Source organism: Alligator sinensis, unplaced genomic scaffold (genome assembly GCF_000455745.1).
Source record: "Alligator sinensis unplaced genomic scaffold, ASM45574v1 scaffold611_1, whole genome shotgun sequence".
In the NCBI taxonomy this organism is placed as follows: domain Eukaryota; kingdom Metazoa; phylum Chordata; order Crocodylia; family Alligatoridae; genus Alligator; species Alligator sinensis.
Window position 1 is genome coordinate 906563 of NW_005842332.1, and position 15397 is coordinate 921959.

Here is a 15397-nt window from a genome sequence, read left to right on the forward strand (position 1 = left end):
AGGGAGAGTCATTTTGAAATTCACTTAATGCAAGCATGTGTGTTGGGGAGGGAACCATGATTGCTCACTTGTGGCAGTGAAAATACAGTAGACATAATTATGGCAGAAGGGAAGGCATTCAGAGAATGCATTTTTGCATTATTTACTTAGTAGTGCCAAATCTGAGCTAGACAGGAGCTTTAGAAACAGCCCTCAGCAAAGGCTGGGGGAGCGTACGCTACAGCCCAGGGCGGCACGGTAGCCAGAGGCATCCCTTGAAGGTCCAGTCCCTTTCCGTACTTATTCTTTGCTAGTGGGGGGTAGTAATCAGTGCTCACTTATTACAGTGGCAAATGAGCAATACTGTGCTGCCATGCACACATTCACTGGGTCATTTGCTGCTGGCGAAGAGCATGGGGCACGGAGCACAGGTTTTACCTCTTCTGCACCCCTGCATGGATCTAATGTGGGTATTTGCACTTCAACCGGCAACTCAGGTCTCCAGTCTGCGTGGTTCACACAGGGATAAGCACAGGCCCTTATTCTCTTGTGCCTTCATCTAGTCCAAGTCAGAATGCAGCCCTTGTCACCTAAATTAGATGCAGCCCTGGTGTAATGAATGGCTAAACAGCGTGTGCTGCCGTTAGCTGCAGCCTTTGGGCGCGGTTGCTGTAATGGCCTAAAAGAAACTCGTTACATGAATCAACGAAATCAGGGTCATCAGAATTTGAGCTAGCAGGGTGGCACATTTCTCTATACCCTGTTATGACTCCTAATGAGGAGTTTGGCTTAGATGGGGTTATTTTGGCTCCCCTCCAACCTCAAATTTACAAGTCAGTGCAATTTTAGTCGCACGCAGACAGAGCACAAGGCCGTTGTTCTGAAGGCAGCCCCATTTCTCTGCCCTTTAATCATCTGAGAGTCATGTTGAAGGATTGTATTTCTAACAATGCCTAATCAGTCCCAGTTTAGGGCTGCTTAGAAATTGCCATCAAAACTTATTTTGCTGGGAAATTGGGTTTTTGAGTAACAAGTTTTCATGTACAATGTCTATTCTCTTTTTTCTTTTCAGTTGTTTTTCTTTCCCTGTGCATGGAAAATTTGGATTGTTTAGTTTTAAGTGTGTGTGTGTGTGTGTGCATGTGTGTGTGCGTGTGTGTAAAAAAGATAGATATATGTGTATATATAGATATCTATATAGAGAGTTTGATCTCTCTGTCTATAGTATCTCCATATATCTGTCTATATATATATTTATATATCTATATCTATCTATAGGATAGATAGATAGATAGATAGATAGATAGATAGAAATTTATATAGATATCTCTCTAGATAGATATACCTATATCTATAGATATCTATATATAGATCTCGATCTCTATCTATCTCTCTGTCTATCTATAGTATATAAATAGATAGAAAGATAGATACCTAGGTAGATAGATAGACCTCTTCAGTGGAGGTACGCTAATATAACAAGGGTGTGGATAGATAGATAGATAGATAGATAGATAGATAGATATCCATATCTATAGTGATAGATAGATAGATAGATAGATAGATATCCATATCTATAGATAGATAGATAGATAGATAGAAATAACACCAATCAAAATTATAACGAAAGTCACATATGCAACCAAATAATGTATCTATATCTCTGTCAAAACCATAAGTGCTCTTTGGCCAGAAATAATGTATTGGTCAATATAAAAATGTAGCTAAAAATCAGCTGTGAGGTTTGGGGGTAAAAAATGTAATTTTTCCAATTTTTGAACAGCTCTGTCCAGTTTACAAATTCAAATTGGGATCACTAGCAACTGCATTTGAGAGAGAGAGAGATTGAATCAGACTTTTCCTTGCTTAAGGCAGAGTGCGTGTTTGAGTGGAGAGAGGAAAAGGAATCCTGGAGTGGAAAGGATGATTTTCTTTCTTTTAATTTTAGTTAATTGCGTTATTAAATTGATATATTCCCCGGAAATTTGATTTTCAGTAAAGAGACCAAACATTGTCCCAGCAGGCAGTATTTTTCAGCAGCTACTTTTAAATGGGGAATACTAAAAAGATGCCAAAAGTAGCATTTGTGCAATATTTATGCCATTCCAAGTGCAGTCACGGGTAGATTTTAATTACTGGAGCACACAGATAATTACAAGTCTTTTAAAGTATTGAATTGTGGCACTGGAACAAATTGTCCAAGTGATGTTATAAAGTATGGGCAGGCCCATTACCCGCCATCAAAATTATTGACTTGATGCCGGCTACATAACTTTTTAATTATTGTGCTAAAAAAAGCCCAGCCCACTGGAGTTGAATTGATGTTCCATGTCTAGGAACAGCAAAAAAATCATATCGTCCTAAATTGAACTGTCAGGTTATGGATAATGAAAGTAAAGGGGGAAAATCTCCTTTAATCTATGCACGTATAGGCGCAGTTTAATTTCCGTTGTATAGCACAAAGAGCCTTATTAGCATCTGTCTTACTCAAGTTACTTACTCAGACAGAGCCAGATCATCTGCTGGTGAAAAACAGCATAACTTCATCAACTTCAAACATCAGCTAAGGATTTGGCCTGTTTTATATGCCTATTTATTAATTCATTTACTGAGGTACTTTCCATTATCTACATAAATGTAGCCCTTGCACCATATATAATAGAGGAAATGGGCAGCATCTTGAAAAATGGACCTGCATATATAGCAATACCGTGTGTATCCTGGAGACTGTATATTCTCTTCAGTGGAGCTACGCTAATATAACGAAGGTGTGGATGCTGTTGGAGATGCAAGCCAATGGCAAATTAAATTGTAGTGGCTAATTATCCCATAGGTGAATTAAAAGCAGCCAGGGATCAGGCTTGCTGGCACATCCTTCCTGGAGGGGAGACTATATAATGTATACACTTTATATAATATAACACTTGCTATATATCATACGGTCTAAGGGAACTTCATTGCTTGTATAACTTCACAGAAATTAAAGAAACTGCCCCAGGAGTGAGTTTGGCCTTTGAGCAGGAATAGGCCCCTTCTGTGCCGAAGCTCACTGTCTTCAAGGATATAGCATCTGTATGTCTTAAGTCATGTATTTTGCCCACTTGGCATATACAGGAGGATAATTTCTGCTTCCAGTGTTAGAGCCCCTCTGGCCTGTGTAAGGTGTGATTCACGGTGGCTTTGTCTGAGTCCACCGATGGGGTACAAAGAGCAGCGAAATCATTTGATTTTCATTTTCTGTTGCAGCTGGCTCTAAGAGGACCTGCAGGCCCAATGGGTCTTACTGGAAGGCCAGGCCCCGTGGTAAGTAAATGGCCTCATGCTAGAGACAAAACTGACGTTTGGAAGTTGCCTCTAAATTGGGCCCCTGGCGTCTATGAATGTCCTGGTAGTCAGAAGGGCCTTCACATGTGCACCTCCCTTCTGCACGCTAACACCTGCATGCTGCCGTGTGCACTGATGCTGGGATTTGCACACGCAGAATGCATACAGACAGTTGTAGCTTCTGCGTGTTCTCCCACGCTGGCCCACGTCATCATTACCTTCTGTGATTTAAGCCTCGTGGCAAACAGAAGCAATGCACAAAACAGTCTAAAGTACAAATAGGAAAGAGTTGTTTGGTATCCAAGCTTTGGTTGCCGGAGCATCTGTTGCATTGGGTGCTGCGGATTCCCAGCCAATTCTTGAAGTGCCTAATTTAGCAAGCCTTTTTTTGACAGCCCATATCTTCTGTGTGTCCTCACAGTGACAAAGTCTAATTAACTTCATTATACCCCTCACAGGGACCCCCAGGGAGTGGAGGAATAAAGGGGGAATCTGGTGATATGGGACCTCAGGTATGTATGAAAACATCGCTTAATGCCTTCAGGGAGTGGTAATGATATGGTGTCTACAGCTGCTAAGTGTGGGAATATGTCTCTTTTCTAGTAGGTGTTCTGGAGGTGGGACTCAAAGTTTCTAAAGGGCAAGTAAACTTGGGAAGGAGCTGAAATATCCCTTCTGCTTTGGGTGCATTCGAGTATCTGAATACAGAATTGAGGCATCTTGTTAAGGAGAGCTATCCAGGCTGACACATCGAGGGACAGGCAGTGCTGATTTCCAGCAAAGACTTTCATGGACAAGTCCTGAAAGCCTTTAATTTACCACTTAGTCTTAACTCCAGCCAAACTGCTGTTCAGTGCAATAGAAATTTTTCTTCCACTCCCAATGTTGTAGATTCCAGGGTGGGTTACCAGGTTGAGTGTCATACATTTTTACACCTTGGTCTACTATAAGTACCTCTAAATCTCGTCGTCTCCAAACCTCAATGTCTCCCGTAGCTCTTCCATGGCCAACAGCACATCCCAGTGTGGGCAGACGCCTGAGCACAAGGTAGATGAGTGCTCTGGGAGGTTAGTACTTCCATCCTGAAGACCCTTTAGGCCTTAGCAACACTCAGCCAACACCCATTCCCTTCCATGAGAAAAGCCTGAGCAAAGATGCAAAGATTGGTCTGCAACGCATGTTGCGAGGAACAAGTGAGGAGCTCTTCCCATGGCTGCGGCTTTCATTTGAACACACGCAGAAGTTAGGTGGATGCAGTGCCTGTCATCAGATGCTACTGTTTTTTTAATCTTTTCATTCTTTCGCAGGGTCCCCGTGGCATCCAAGGACCACCAGGCCCCTCAGGAAAACCAGGCCGCAGGGTAAGTGCGCTCGGCATCTTTGGTGTTCGTGTATGCCTGATATGCACCTCTGAGCACGCGATCCCCGAAGGTGTCGAGCATCTGGCCCTGGAGTCGGTCTCCACCGTGGCTTCTGCGTCTGGCATTTGCACATAATGGTGCAGTGTGAAGAGCTGGCAGAAGAGGAGGGATGGAGAGAAGAGGCCTCTTTAAGCTCTGATTTCCATTTTTTTCCTTTGCTTTAGTCAACCAAACCAGGTTCTCCCTCCATTCTCCTTGGCTTAATGCTCGATCCTATCACACCACTTTAGCTCCAATTCCACTGACTGCCCCAGGGTTGATCCTGCATCTCTGGCTTGAGAGGGGGTTGAGACCCACTGGGTTCATCCCAGAGATGACCTACAGCCTATTGATGCAGTGAACCGGCATTGCCACTTGGTCATATTAAGGGCTTCAACTTCCCCGAGGCATTGCTGCTTCTTGCTGTAGGAAAAATTAAGAAACAACCTTATGTGTCCAACTTTGGGGTTGTTAATCACTGCTGTCTCATTGCACTCCATGCGCACCATCACTTACATATCTTGACATGTATCGAATGATGTTTTATTCATGTTTCCTCTCTCAAATCAGTGACCTGGTCCTGACATCTCACGTTTGGAGCAGTCCCCTACCATTTTACTTGAAGCCCCTCATTTGTGAGCCAGGCAAAAGCAGGCATGTGACCGCCTCAAAAACAGGCCATCATTTTTATCCCTCATCCCACAGCAAGGAAGCTCGGACTTAAATAAAGCTTCAGTCTGCCGCAAGCCAAAGAGCAGATGTCTCTGTGGTCTTGCTTAGCTTTTGTTCTTGTCTTTCTCTTCTCCGTTTCAGGGACGTGCTGGCAGCGATGGTGCTCGCGGGATGCCAGGGCAGACAGGACCAAAGGTAGCGTTACATATTTATATGCTCTTTGTGTTCACAGCTGCTTGTACATAGAGCAACAGAGTGGACCCCAGCCAAGTGAATCCAGTCCACTAGGATGGGAGCGATCCAGCAGTATCTGCTTTGGTCGGGGGTTCAGCACAACAGAGGCGGAAATCAGACACCAAGGCCTGAATGCACAATAACCGATAATAATCTCTCTCCTCCATAAAATTGTTTAACCAGAGGAACCCCATGAGTAAGAAATCTGTTCCCTCTGTGCGTGTGGTTAAAGATCAAATGCTTTGGAATCCCAATTATGAAAAGCAAACATGAATGAACAGTTGAAAATGTCATGAAATAATAACTCCAGAAAAAAATACCCATTAACCAGGAAAGGAAATGCAGATGGCATGTCTTGGAATTTTAATGCCATGTGCTGATGGCAGAGATGCAATTCTTTAGTTCCCCGGGATCTTGCGCTATTATCAGGCAAGAAAGGAGCCGTTTTCATCCACAAGTGAATGCAGAGAAAGCTTGCACAGGAATTCCTCTATTGAAAGGTTTAAGTACTTTCTTATGTAGATACTTGACACTGGAGTAGATGTGGGAGTGGGGGGAGGGTTGATACAGGGAAAGGAGACTGCAAAGCATTTCTCCAGTCAAGTGCTTTAATGAGTATCTACTCCCCTCGAAGGAGTGGATGCCAAGAAAACAGGAACAGAGAGTAACAAATAGCAGGAGAGATGGCGACTAATTCCATCATGCAAGGACTTAGAGGGATGCTCTGGAGCTTGATAAAAAATAGCCATCACTCATCTTGTTTGCTTTCTTAGTGAGTGGTTTTATTCTTCAATTGGTTCCGGCATTGTAGACTTTCCCTGATTGCAATGTCGAGAGGCTGGGGCCATGCATCTTGCCGTGTTATGATGCTCTGTGTTTGAGGGAGGGTTTATTTCAAAGTTAGAATGGGAGAAAGGGCTCCTGGATTCTCAACCATTATTTTACTGTGTGACCTTGGGCAAGCAACTTCATCCTTCACATTGCACTAACAGTTTTCCCCGGTCGCGTGGGTGATGTTGCCAAAGCAGGCATCCGGGGGGGGAAGTACCCCAACTCATTGGACTTTTTCCCTTTGTTTTTGTTTGAATTCTTCGCATTTTTAATCTGCAGTGACTTGTCCAGGGCCAGTCAGTTAGTTTTGTGGTAGGACTGGGACTAAACCCTGGCCACCTGACAGCATCGTCTTCTTCCTTGGTCAAATTGGGTGCAACCCAGGGGCCTGATCCTGGGTGCATGGCGCACTCTGATTACCCATTGATTACTGAGGACTGGATTGATTCGAGACAGTTGTTCTTTCTTTTAGCTTAGCAGTGCCAAGCCCTGCTTTATTCCCATACATGACTTCTCCCCATCAATTAAAATATCAGTCGATATCTGCTGCCTCAGGCTCTATGTGTGCTGAGCAGCTTAGCGTTCTGCACCTCCAAAGGACACATTTTCTTTCTATTTAACTCTGACTTGAGACTAGCTGTCAGTCACTTCGCTGAAGGGAACGTCCTCTGCAGCTCCAGAGTGAAGGCAATCGCATTTAGCAATTTTCTTTCTTGGGTCAGCAAACTTCTCTTCCCCAATCCTGTTTTTATTAACTCGGGCGTCCGGTGGCTTTATTCTCCCCCCACCTTGAGTATCTCTAGCAGGGTTAAAGCGGGGAAAGCTCTGGGCAGAAAGACGGGATGTATTATAAGAGGACTTTGGGGTGGAATTAATTTAAAAGGTGTTGACAGGCACGGGAAAGTTTGGTATTTTGGTTGCTACCAGGGGGTTATGATTCACAATGGCGTGAAATGAAGAGAGTTAAAAATATAGACCGAAGAGACCAAATATCATAACTGCTTCTGCAAAGGGAGTTGCGTGAAGCAATGGAAAACTCTCCCAAGGGAAGTGGTGGGATATTGTTTGAGAAACCTAAAGTTGGACTGGCAAAATCCTTGGTGATTTGAATCATGTGGGCAAGATGGGCTAATTGAGCTGTTTCATCTGTAATACTAAAATCTTCGGTACTCGGAAAGGAAGGCAAAGCTTGGTTTCTCCAGGGAGGGCCGGAGGGGAGCGCAGAGGGAGGAGGAGTACTGATCCCCGTTTGACGCTAAATTCTCTTTTCTTTTCAGGGTGACCGTGGTTTCGACGGGTTAGCTGGTTTGCCTGGTGAGAAGGGAAACAGAGTAAGTTTTAGTTTCTGTTGTGTTGTACTTATTATATTTAAAACTCATGGCTGTGCAATGCTAAAATGCAGGGGGTAATAAGGAGGTTTTTTTGAGTGGTGATGGGAGTTGAACAGACTGCAATTAGACTCCAGAAGGGCGATTGCAAGAGAATGACAGAGCCTATAAAAGTGTGTAGGATGTGTCATAAAATCTTGTCTAACCATAGCTTTCACATGTTGGGAAGTCAAAAAACCCTTGTAGAATCGCATGGGAGAGGGAAGGAAAAAAGTCTCTTTGGAAGGACTACAAGAACTCAGATTTAAACACACACAAAAAAGCAAGAAACAAAACCTGCTTTTAGATGGTGCCATTGTTGATAGAAACCCAGCCAAAAAAAATGGGTTCCTTCTCTTTGCTTTGTAATTAAAGAATGGGAAAAATTGCAAAAGACCAGTGATTTTGGCAGGGCAAGAACACCCCGAAGAATGTAGTCATTATTTTATAAAGCCAGAGGGAATGTTTTAAGAGTCAAGCAGATTACAAAGTGATTACCAGGCCATTTTGGGACAGAAAGGTAGAGCGTAATGGAGATGTTTAACACACTTGAAAATGCTACGGTGCATTTTGGGTGGCAGTAACAGCTGTGTCCAAAGCTAAGCCCTTGTCCTTAAAGTCAATGCAGTGAACACAGTAGAGACGGTGCTTGGTTTCCATACCCATAATGACATCCCCAAGCAAGTCTTTGATGGGTTGCGATAGTCCCAACAGACACAGCCTGTGGCCTGTTATTCTGTAGAGGAGATGCTAACAATTAAACAGGAGCCTCTGATGAGACTAATTGCATTGCATCTCGTGCGTGCCCAGCAGTCATCCTACAACATGTCCCATGTTCATTCATGCTAACAGTGGTGTTGAGCTTAGTAGAGGCTACGATGACATTCCTGCATCCACACATCTCCCCTTGTCCCAATTTGTGGAGCCCCATGATCTGTGGTCTCCTCCCTACACCGATTCCTGAGCCAGGGTGTAAAGAGGGAGGGCATCTCTTGCAGCAAGAAGTGTGAGAGTGGAAGGCAGTCAGGACATGCCTTGTCATGAGCCAGATGTGGAGGGGACTGCACACAGGTTGGGCATGCCACTACGGCAGATGGGTCCCACAGGATGGATCACATCTGCCACTACGGCAGATGGACCGTCATACAAGATGGACCTTCATAACCTTTTGACCACTGTTTAACTTTTTTAAAGGATACTAGGAGACTGGTGGAGGCGAGGAAGCTGAGTACCTCTGGGCTTAGGCAGGTTGAGGAACAATGAAGCAGAGTTTATTCCTATGCCATACAGCTGCTGTACAGCATTGTAAGGGAAAATGAAATCGGTGCGTCTTCTCTGAGACATCCTCAAGGTGGTTGATTCTGCCCTTTGTTTTCTAGGGTGAGCCAGGTCCATCCGGCCCCCCTGGAGCACCCGGAGAGGATGGGGAGAGGGTAAGTTTTATCTCTGAGCAAAGCGCTCCTTTGAATTAAGAATTAAGCCTTGTAAACAAGAAGCAGATGCAACATCAGACGGATGCATAATGAAAACAGCAAGCAAGCCCTGGCATCGGACCTAATGCAAAACACTGATTGTCTGAACTGATAGCAGTTCATCTTGGGGTCTTGGAGAAGAAAGGCGGCCACCGGACATGTGGCCGTGACTCAGCATGCGTTGCGCTGGCCCCAACTGTGTTTTGTGTTGTGTCCATGCTATACTTGGGAAGTGCCATCAAGTACTGAATATTGCCCCTTGAAGGGGCTCTCTGGAAAGGTAAAATGCTGGGCTTAATTTTCCACCTGAGGCTTTCATGGATTCGTAGATGTAGGGTCGGAGGGGACCTGAGCAGATCATCAAGTCCGACCCCCTGCCCTGCGCAGGAGTGAATACTGGGCTCGTATGACCCCTGTGTTTTGGCTTTAACTGGCTTCCCTTTATGCATGGCCACGATTTGGACTTTTCAAAATTTCCCCTTTTTTGGCCCCAAATGAAAACTAACAGATTTTGAATTTTCCTCTTCTGTCTTTCCTGTTTTCTTCTGTGCTCCATTTTGAAGCCCTAAATGAGGAAGGTGTGGGGGGAGGGAAAAAGGTATAAAGGGAGGAAAAAAGAGAAGGGGATGGGAAGGGAGAAAAATATAGGGGGACAAAATCTTCTGAAAGTTGGGGGGTTTTTTCCTGTTGGAAAACGGGGGGTAGTTTATTAATTATTTTCCAAAGAAATTTGAGAGAGGGGAAAAAAAAAGGGGTTGAATTTCCTTTCCAAATAAAATGTGCTTCCTATTTTACGCGTCTCTTCAATATGTTCCAGTCCAGTGCCGCAAGGCTTAGGGGTGGGAGTTCCCAACTTCCTCGGGAATCAAAGATTAGAAGGTTTAATTCTGTTTCTGCTTAATATTGTTACATTTAATTAGTGGAAGCCATTGAGAGAAAAGCTCTGAGAAATGCGTAGTTAAGTGGTCTGATCACAGGCCTAGGAGTACGAAAGGACCTCCCTGGGCTCTAATCACATCTCTTTCTTTAGCTTGGGATCAATTATGTATGTATTTGTTTCCCTCTGTTAAATGGGGTAATACCCCCTCCCTCACTGAATGCTTGCAAGGATTAATTCAGTGAAGGCCATAAAGTGCTTGGAAGATGAAAAGACCCACATATCATTACCATGATCCTTCATCTGAACAATGTACAGGGGGAAGATGTAGTAGATGTAGGAAATGAAGGTCTTGAATGCAAAGAGGCAAGAGGTTTTTTTTAAGGGAGTGGGGGAAAGGCATCCAAAGGGCAAAGCAAGGAGTAGCAAGTTCAATTGCGTGTCTTTATATCCTGCTCTTTTAGCACGTCAGAATTGATTTCCTAATGGTGAGATGCGTCAGACAGGCGTAGCCTCCCCCATGGCTCGGTGCCCACCCCCTGTTCTGTGTAATTTAAAAGTGCACGGACAAAGAAACGAAGAATATCCTGCAGGGATCGGTGGTGCCTTGACAGGAGATGGAGTAGATGATCTAAGAGTCTCCCCCCATTTTTAGCTCTGCTAATCAATCCAGAGGGCTAACAGTTTAATACAGCTAAGCTGAATTCCCATGCTGGCTTTTCTATATTGGCTTCTCCATTTGGTTAGTTACTAAATCTGCTGCTTATTGACTTATATGCCTCGAATTGTTCCTACAATATCTGGTGTGTTAACAACATCCATCTATATAAACACGGACATGAATTATGAAGCATCCTTACAGCATTTCTAATCTCCGGTAAATTCTGCGCACGCAGTATTAGCATCGAGGCTTATGAGGTCTTCCTTATGCACGGATACCCTTTTATTACTCCAGGGAAGCTGGTTTTCTGTGCGATTATTATTTAACAAGGATGAGATACCTTGAATGTGACTGAAATTTAACTGATTGACTCTCTCCCTCTCATTTGTCTCCTCTACTGCCAAATAGGGTGATGATGGAGAAGTTGGGCCCAGAGGTCTACCTGGAGAACCTGTAAGTACTTTCTTCTTGCTTTCAGCACGTGGGTGTCTTGCTCTGCAGGACGTCGGTGCTTCTCGAGTTTGCAGTCCCAGCACCTAACACTGTCTTTGCAGTAGACATACTCACCAGCAATCCCACAGTGCGAGGCAGTGCATCCGGATAAAATCTTCAAGGCGGCAAAGAGATACTAGCCTCTTATCACTTCCAAGTGAACAACTTGTAGCCTATAATTGATTTGACAACTTCTGTCTGTCTTTTGCTTTATGAGATGGCTTTAGGCGAAGCAACCTGCCCTCCAGTTAATTTATGTTTTAAAACTTCCACAAACCTAATTTATGTTTTAAAACACAAAACTTCTCACTGATTTTTTTTTGTTTGTTTGTTTCTTTGTTTGTTCGGTCGCCACGACTTGAAATTTAAAATCCAGAATTTGAAACACGCTACTTGGCAGTGATTGGTCGCCTGAGTCACATGATGAAGCAAGCAGCGCTCTTGTAGGCGGCTTGCAGTTTAAATCACTCCCGGAAAGTGTGTGTGATATTTTGGCTTTCTTGAACATTTAAATATGCACAAGCTTAGCCTCGATTTGTTTTCCAGGCACGTGTGTCCTAGCAAAGCTTGGTTACACAAATATTTGTGGAAATATTGGGGGTTTATCTGTGCTGTCACGACTCTAGATGTAAACAGGCGACTGTTTTAACCTCTGATACTATCCAGGGAAGATCCAGTTTCTGTAGCACTTGCAATGCTAGTGGCAGGGGGCAGCACGCCCCGCTGGCCGCCGGCACCCCGCCTCTGCTTAAAACCCCTAGCCGGCACTAACTTTAAATACACGCTCATTTTGATGCCCTATGAACAGTCCCATTGAGATCACAGTGGCCTCTTGAAACTAGTAGGCGTTTTGCCATTGGGGCCAGTATTTCTTCCCACCATGTATCGAGTGAAGTGCGTCTGCAGACCTGTTCAGGATCGGGGCCCTTGCTGCTAATTGTGAAGCAGCTAAATTAGGTTCAGCGGAGGGGAGCATTCCCTCCCATAGATGAGGATGCAAGAGTTGCAAATGCAACTGAAGCAACTTTAGCTAGAAAGTTCACATAAAGGCTCGTAGAGTTTGACAGGATTCACCACGTTCAAGAAGCAGCATTAATTTCTGACACAACAGTGTCGCCAGCTTGAGACTTCTTAGAGCACCATGGCTTCCAAACCCATTTATCCCCGATTTGACTCGTTACAATAAAAGCTACTTTTCTGACTATCCAGAGATGTCCCCATGCAGCAGAATTGTCGCTTCATTAAAATCAGCTGATTACCGCGTCCGAAACATTTTCCTAGTAATAAAAAGGAAATTAATTACCTACCCTCCACTGTCAGCCTTGCTCTAAAAATGCCTTGTTTTTTGTTATAAATACCAGGCTGGTGGTAGGAGAGTAATAGATGAGAAATGTTGGCTTACAGCTTCATATAAGCGAGGAAAGGGCTGGCATTTACAGAGTCATTGGAACTAAATTATAGATGGGACGTCTAATTAACTTCTGCAAAAGATTCATCAACCCGGCTATCTCTTTAACACGTGTCTAAGCAATAACTTCTGGGTTATTAACTTCTTAAAAACATTTATGTGCTCAGGTGGTACAGGCAGGAAAGAGAAGTTTAGGTGACAAAGCGCATGTGGAAGTAAAATAGCAGTAGGGGGGGAAAAAAGAGCAAATGTAGAGCAAGGGAAGAGATTAAAATTATAATACAAGAAACCTTTGGGGCCGTGAATGCACTGCCTGTAATTTCCATGGACATTTTCTGCTCCCTGTAGCCAAAACCCACTTTCCTGAAGGTGAATAGCAAATAAAAGGGGCAAGGTGTACGGCCTTTGATGGTTTAAGCTTAAAATTTGGTGTCGTTCAGCTGTCACTAGACAGTTCAGACAAGGATGTAGCTTAAGGAGTTGCCGTTGTGGGACCCAGTATGCAGAGGCTTAAGCGAGTGGGTAACCTTGCTGGTTCGATAGCCTGGGCCAACTCGCAGCAGTCATTTCAATGACTGATGTCCTGATGTTGCTGAGCCCGAGTCTTTCCAGGATCAGGCCAGTGAAGTCATTGCAGACTCAGGCTCTCTCTTTTATTTTTAAAAGCTGTCATATTTTATCTTGTAACCTTTTTATTTTAACTCTTCTGTGCTGTCCCTACTATCAAAAGCAAAATGCAATATTTGGAGAGGCAGGCAAAGTGCCCATCAGTCAAGCACAGTTTTCCTCCGTGACAATGAATGAGCATTGCTCCTGTTAAATGGCAAGCCGTACCTAACATAACAGAGGGCCCCGGGTTCAAATGCTGGCTTTCCAGGAGCTCGCATGCCATTTCTTTTCACCTGGGAGTCTATCTGAGGGCTCGGAGAAGGGGCTGCACATTCAGGGTAGGCTTATCAAAAGTGATGAAGTAATTAAAAGCAGGGGCTGATTGGATCGATGTTCTGAAGTCACTCAAAGGCGCTGAAAAAGCCTCCTGATCTTTGCGTGTTAAATACAGGACTGAACACTCAAAACTTGCCGAAGTGACATTTGCTGCTGTGTCTTCCTCTCTGTTATTCATAGGCTACTTATGTAAAATATCATCCACACACACGTGCCTGCCTGCCGCTCTCTTGCTCACACTCGCACTTGTACTCGCACTCACACTTTTATTTACAGTGACATCCAATTCTAAAATAAGACTGAGAGCACACGTTGCAGAGCTGACAAGTGATCGGCAGCATCAGTGCTCAGGATTTCAATGGGAAAAAGGGTCGTGTTAGAGTGATGCTGTAGCCATGGTGGTCCAGGAATTATGCAAGAGGCAAGGATATCATAGGGTGATCTCTTTTATTGGACCGGTTGCATAGTTGCGGTAGAGTAAGACAAGATCTTGAATGCAAGATATTTGTCTTCAGGGGAGAAATGAGCACTCAGCACCCTGCAGACCCTAGGGAACATGCCAGGGGGGTTGACTGTGCCATTTGTTTCTGACTCTCTTTGGACCTGATCCAAGGGTGAATAAAGTCAATAGGACTCATTCCACTGATGTCAGTAGGACTTGGAAAGAGACCCCTCATATGCATGTGCATTTCCTTTTGCAGGGACCCCGAGGTTTGCTGGGACCAAAAGGGCCTCCAGGTCCTCCAGGGCCACCGGTAAGTCGCACAGCATGCTCCACATCCCTGCTGTCTCCACTTAACCCGCCCAGGTCAACCGAGGTCCTACAGTTAGCTACTGACCGCAGGAGGCTTTTATCCATCCTTATCTGGACCAAACAGTGAAGTGAGCAAGATGCCCTGAGTGAGTTCAGAAGCCATCAGTTCCCAGTTTAGTCCTACTGGGACATGTGGCAGGAGCTGAGGATCTAGCCTTCAGTTGGCTTCGTTGGCAAGAGTGCACAATAAAGCCAAATAGGTTATGCTGTGCAAAGACCCCCCCGAACAATTCTGGACTCCCCGCTGGAAGTTCCTAGTCATCTGTGCTCCACGATACCATGATGGATACTCAATGAGTGTGCGAACCCGAAGTTTTTCCTGGTCTCCATGTATAAATCCCATTGCATTGCATTGCATTTGGAAGAGTGTCCATTCTAGAAGAAGTCATAGCATTTTTATGACCATCTCAGCCAGCTTATCAGTCTTTATATTTTATCAGCCATGCTATCCGAAATATGCTGGACTAAATCCTCATGTGGGGTAGGACAACATAGCTCCACTGACTTGACCCACTCTCTCGAGCGGTCCCATACAGTTCATTTGGTCCGGTGATACTTTTCTTTTTGATGCTACGAGTCTCTCTCCTGTCCTTCTTACAGTACAGGGGTCTCTGCAGAGGCATCAAACCTACAGGGAAAATGTTGAAATGACTTTCCTAAGTATGTAAACTTGCATGAATTCTTGAGTGAGTCGCTTTGCCAGGTATCTTTCGAAAACCATTTGTTTCTTTACAGCTGTTCTTGTCTGTCCAAGGGGCCTCAGTATTTCTTTTTTTTTTGTTGTTGCAGCTTTCTGCTTTCTTGGCTCAAAACAACCAGATGTTTTCTTGACTTAATGCTGTTAGATTTTATATATATATATATATATATATATATATTTTTTTTTTTTTTAATTCTTTCTCAGGGTGTGGCTGGGGTGTG

At 44.2% G+C, this 15397-nt stretch overlaps 1 protein-coding gene across 1 annotated transcript in view; it reads left to right on the forward strand.

The window, feature by feature from the left end:
• COL5A1 (collagen type V alpha 1 chain) overlaps window positions 1-15397 on the forward strand; it is a 232973-nt gene that overhangs the window by 138669 nt on the left and 78907 nt on the right. Inside the window, 9 exon segments of the mRNA XM_014522254.2 lie at window positions 3226-3282; window positions 3762-3815; window positions 4611-4664; window positions 5517-5570; window positions 7718-7771; window positions 9187-9240; window positions 11226-11270; window positions 14364-14417; window positions 15381-15397. The exon segment at window positions 15381-15397 is cut by the window's right edge and continues 64 nt beyond it. Coding sequence (XP_014377740.1) covers window positions 3226-3282; window positions 3762-3815; window positions 4611-4664; window positions 5517-5570; window positions 7718-7771; window positions 9187-9240; window positions 11226-11270; window positions 14364-14417; window positions 15381-15397 — 443 coding nt within the window.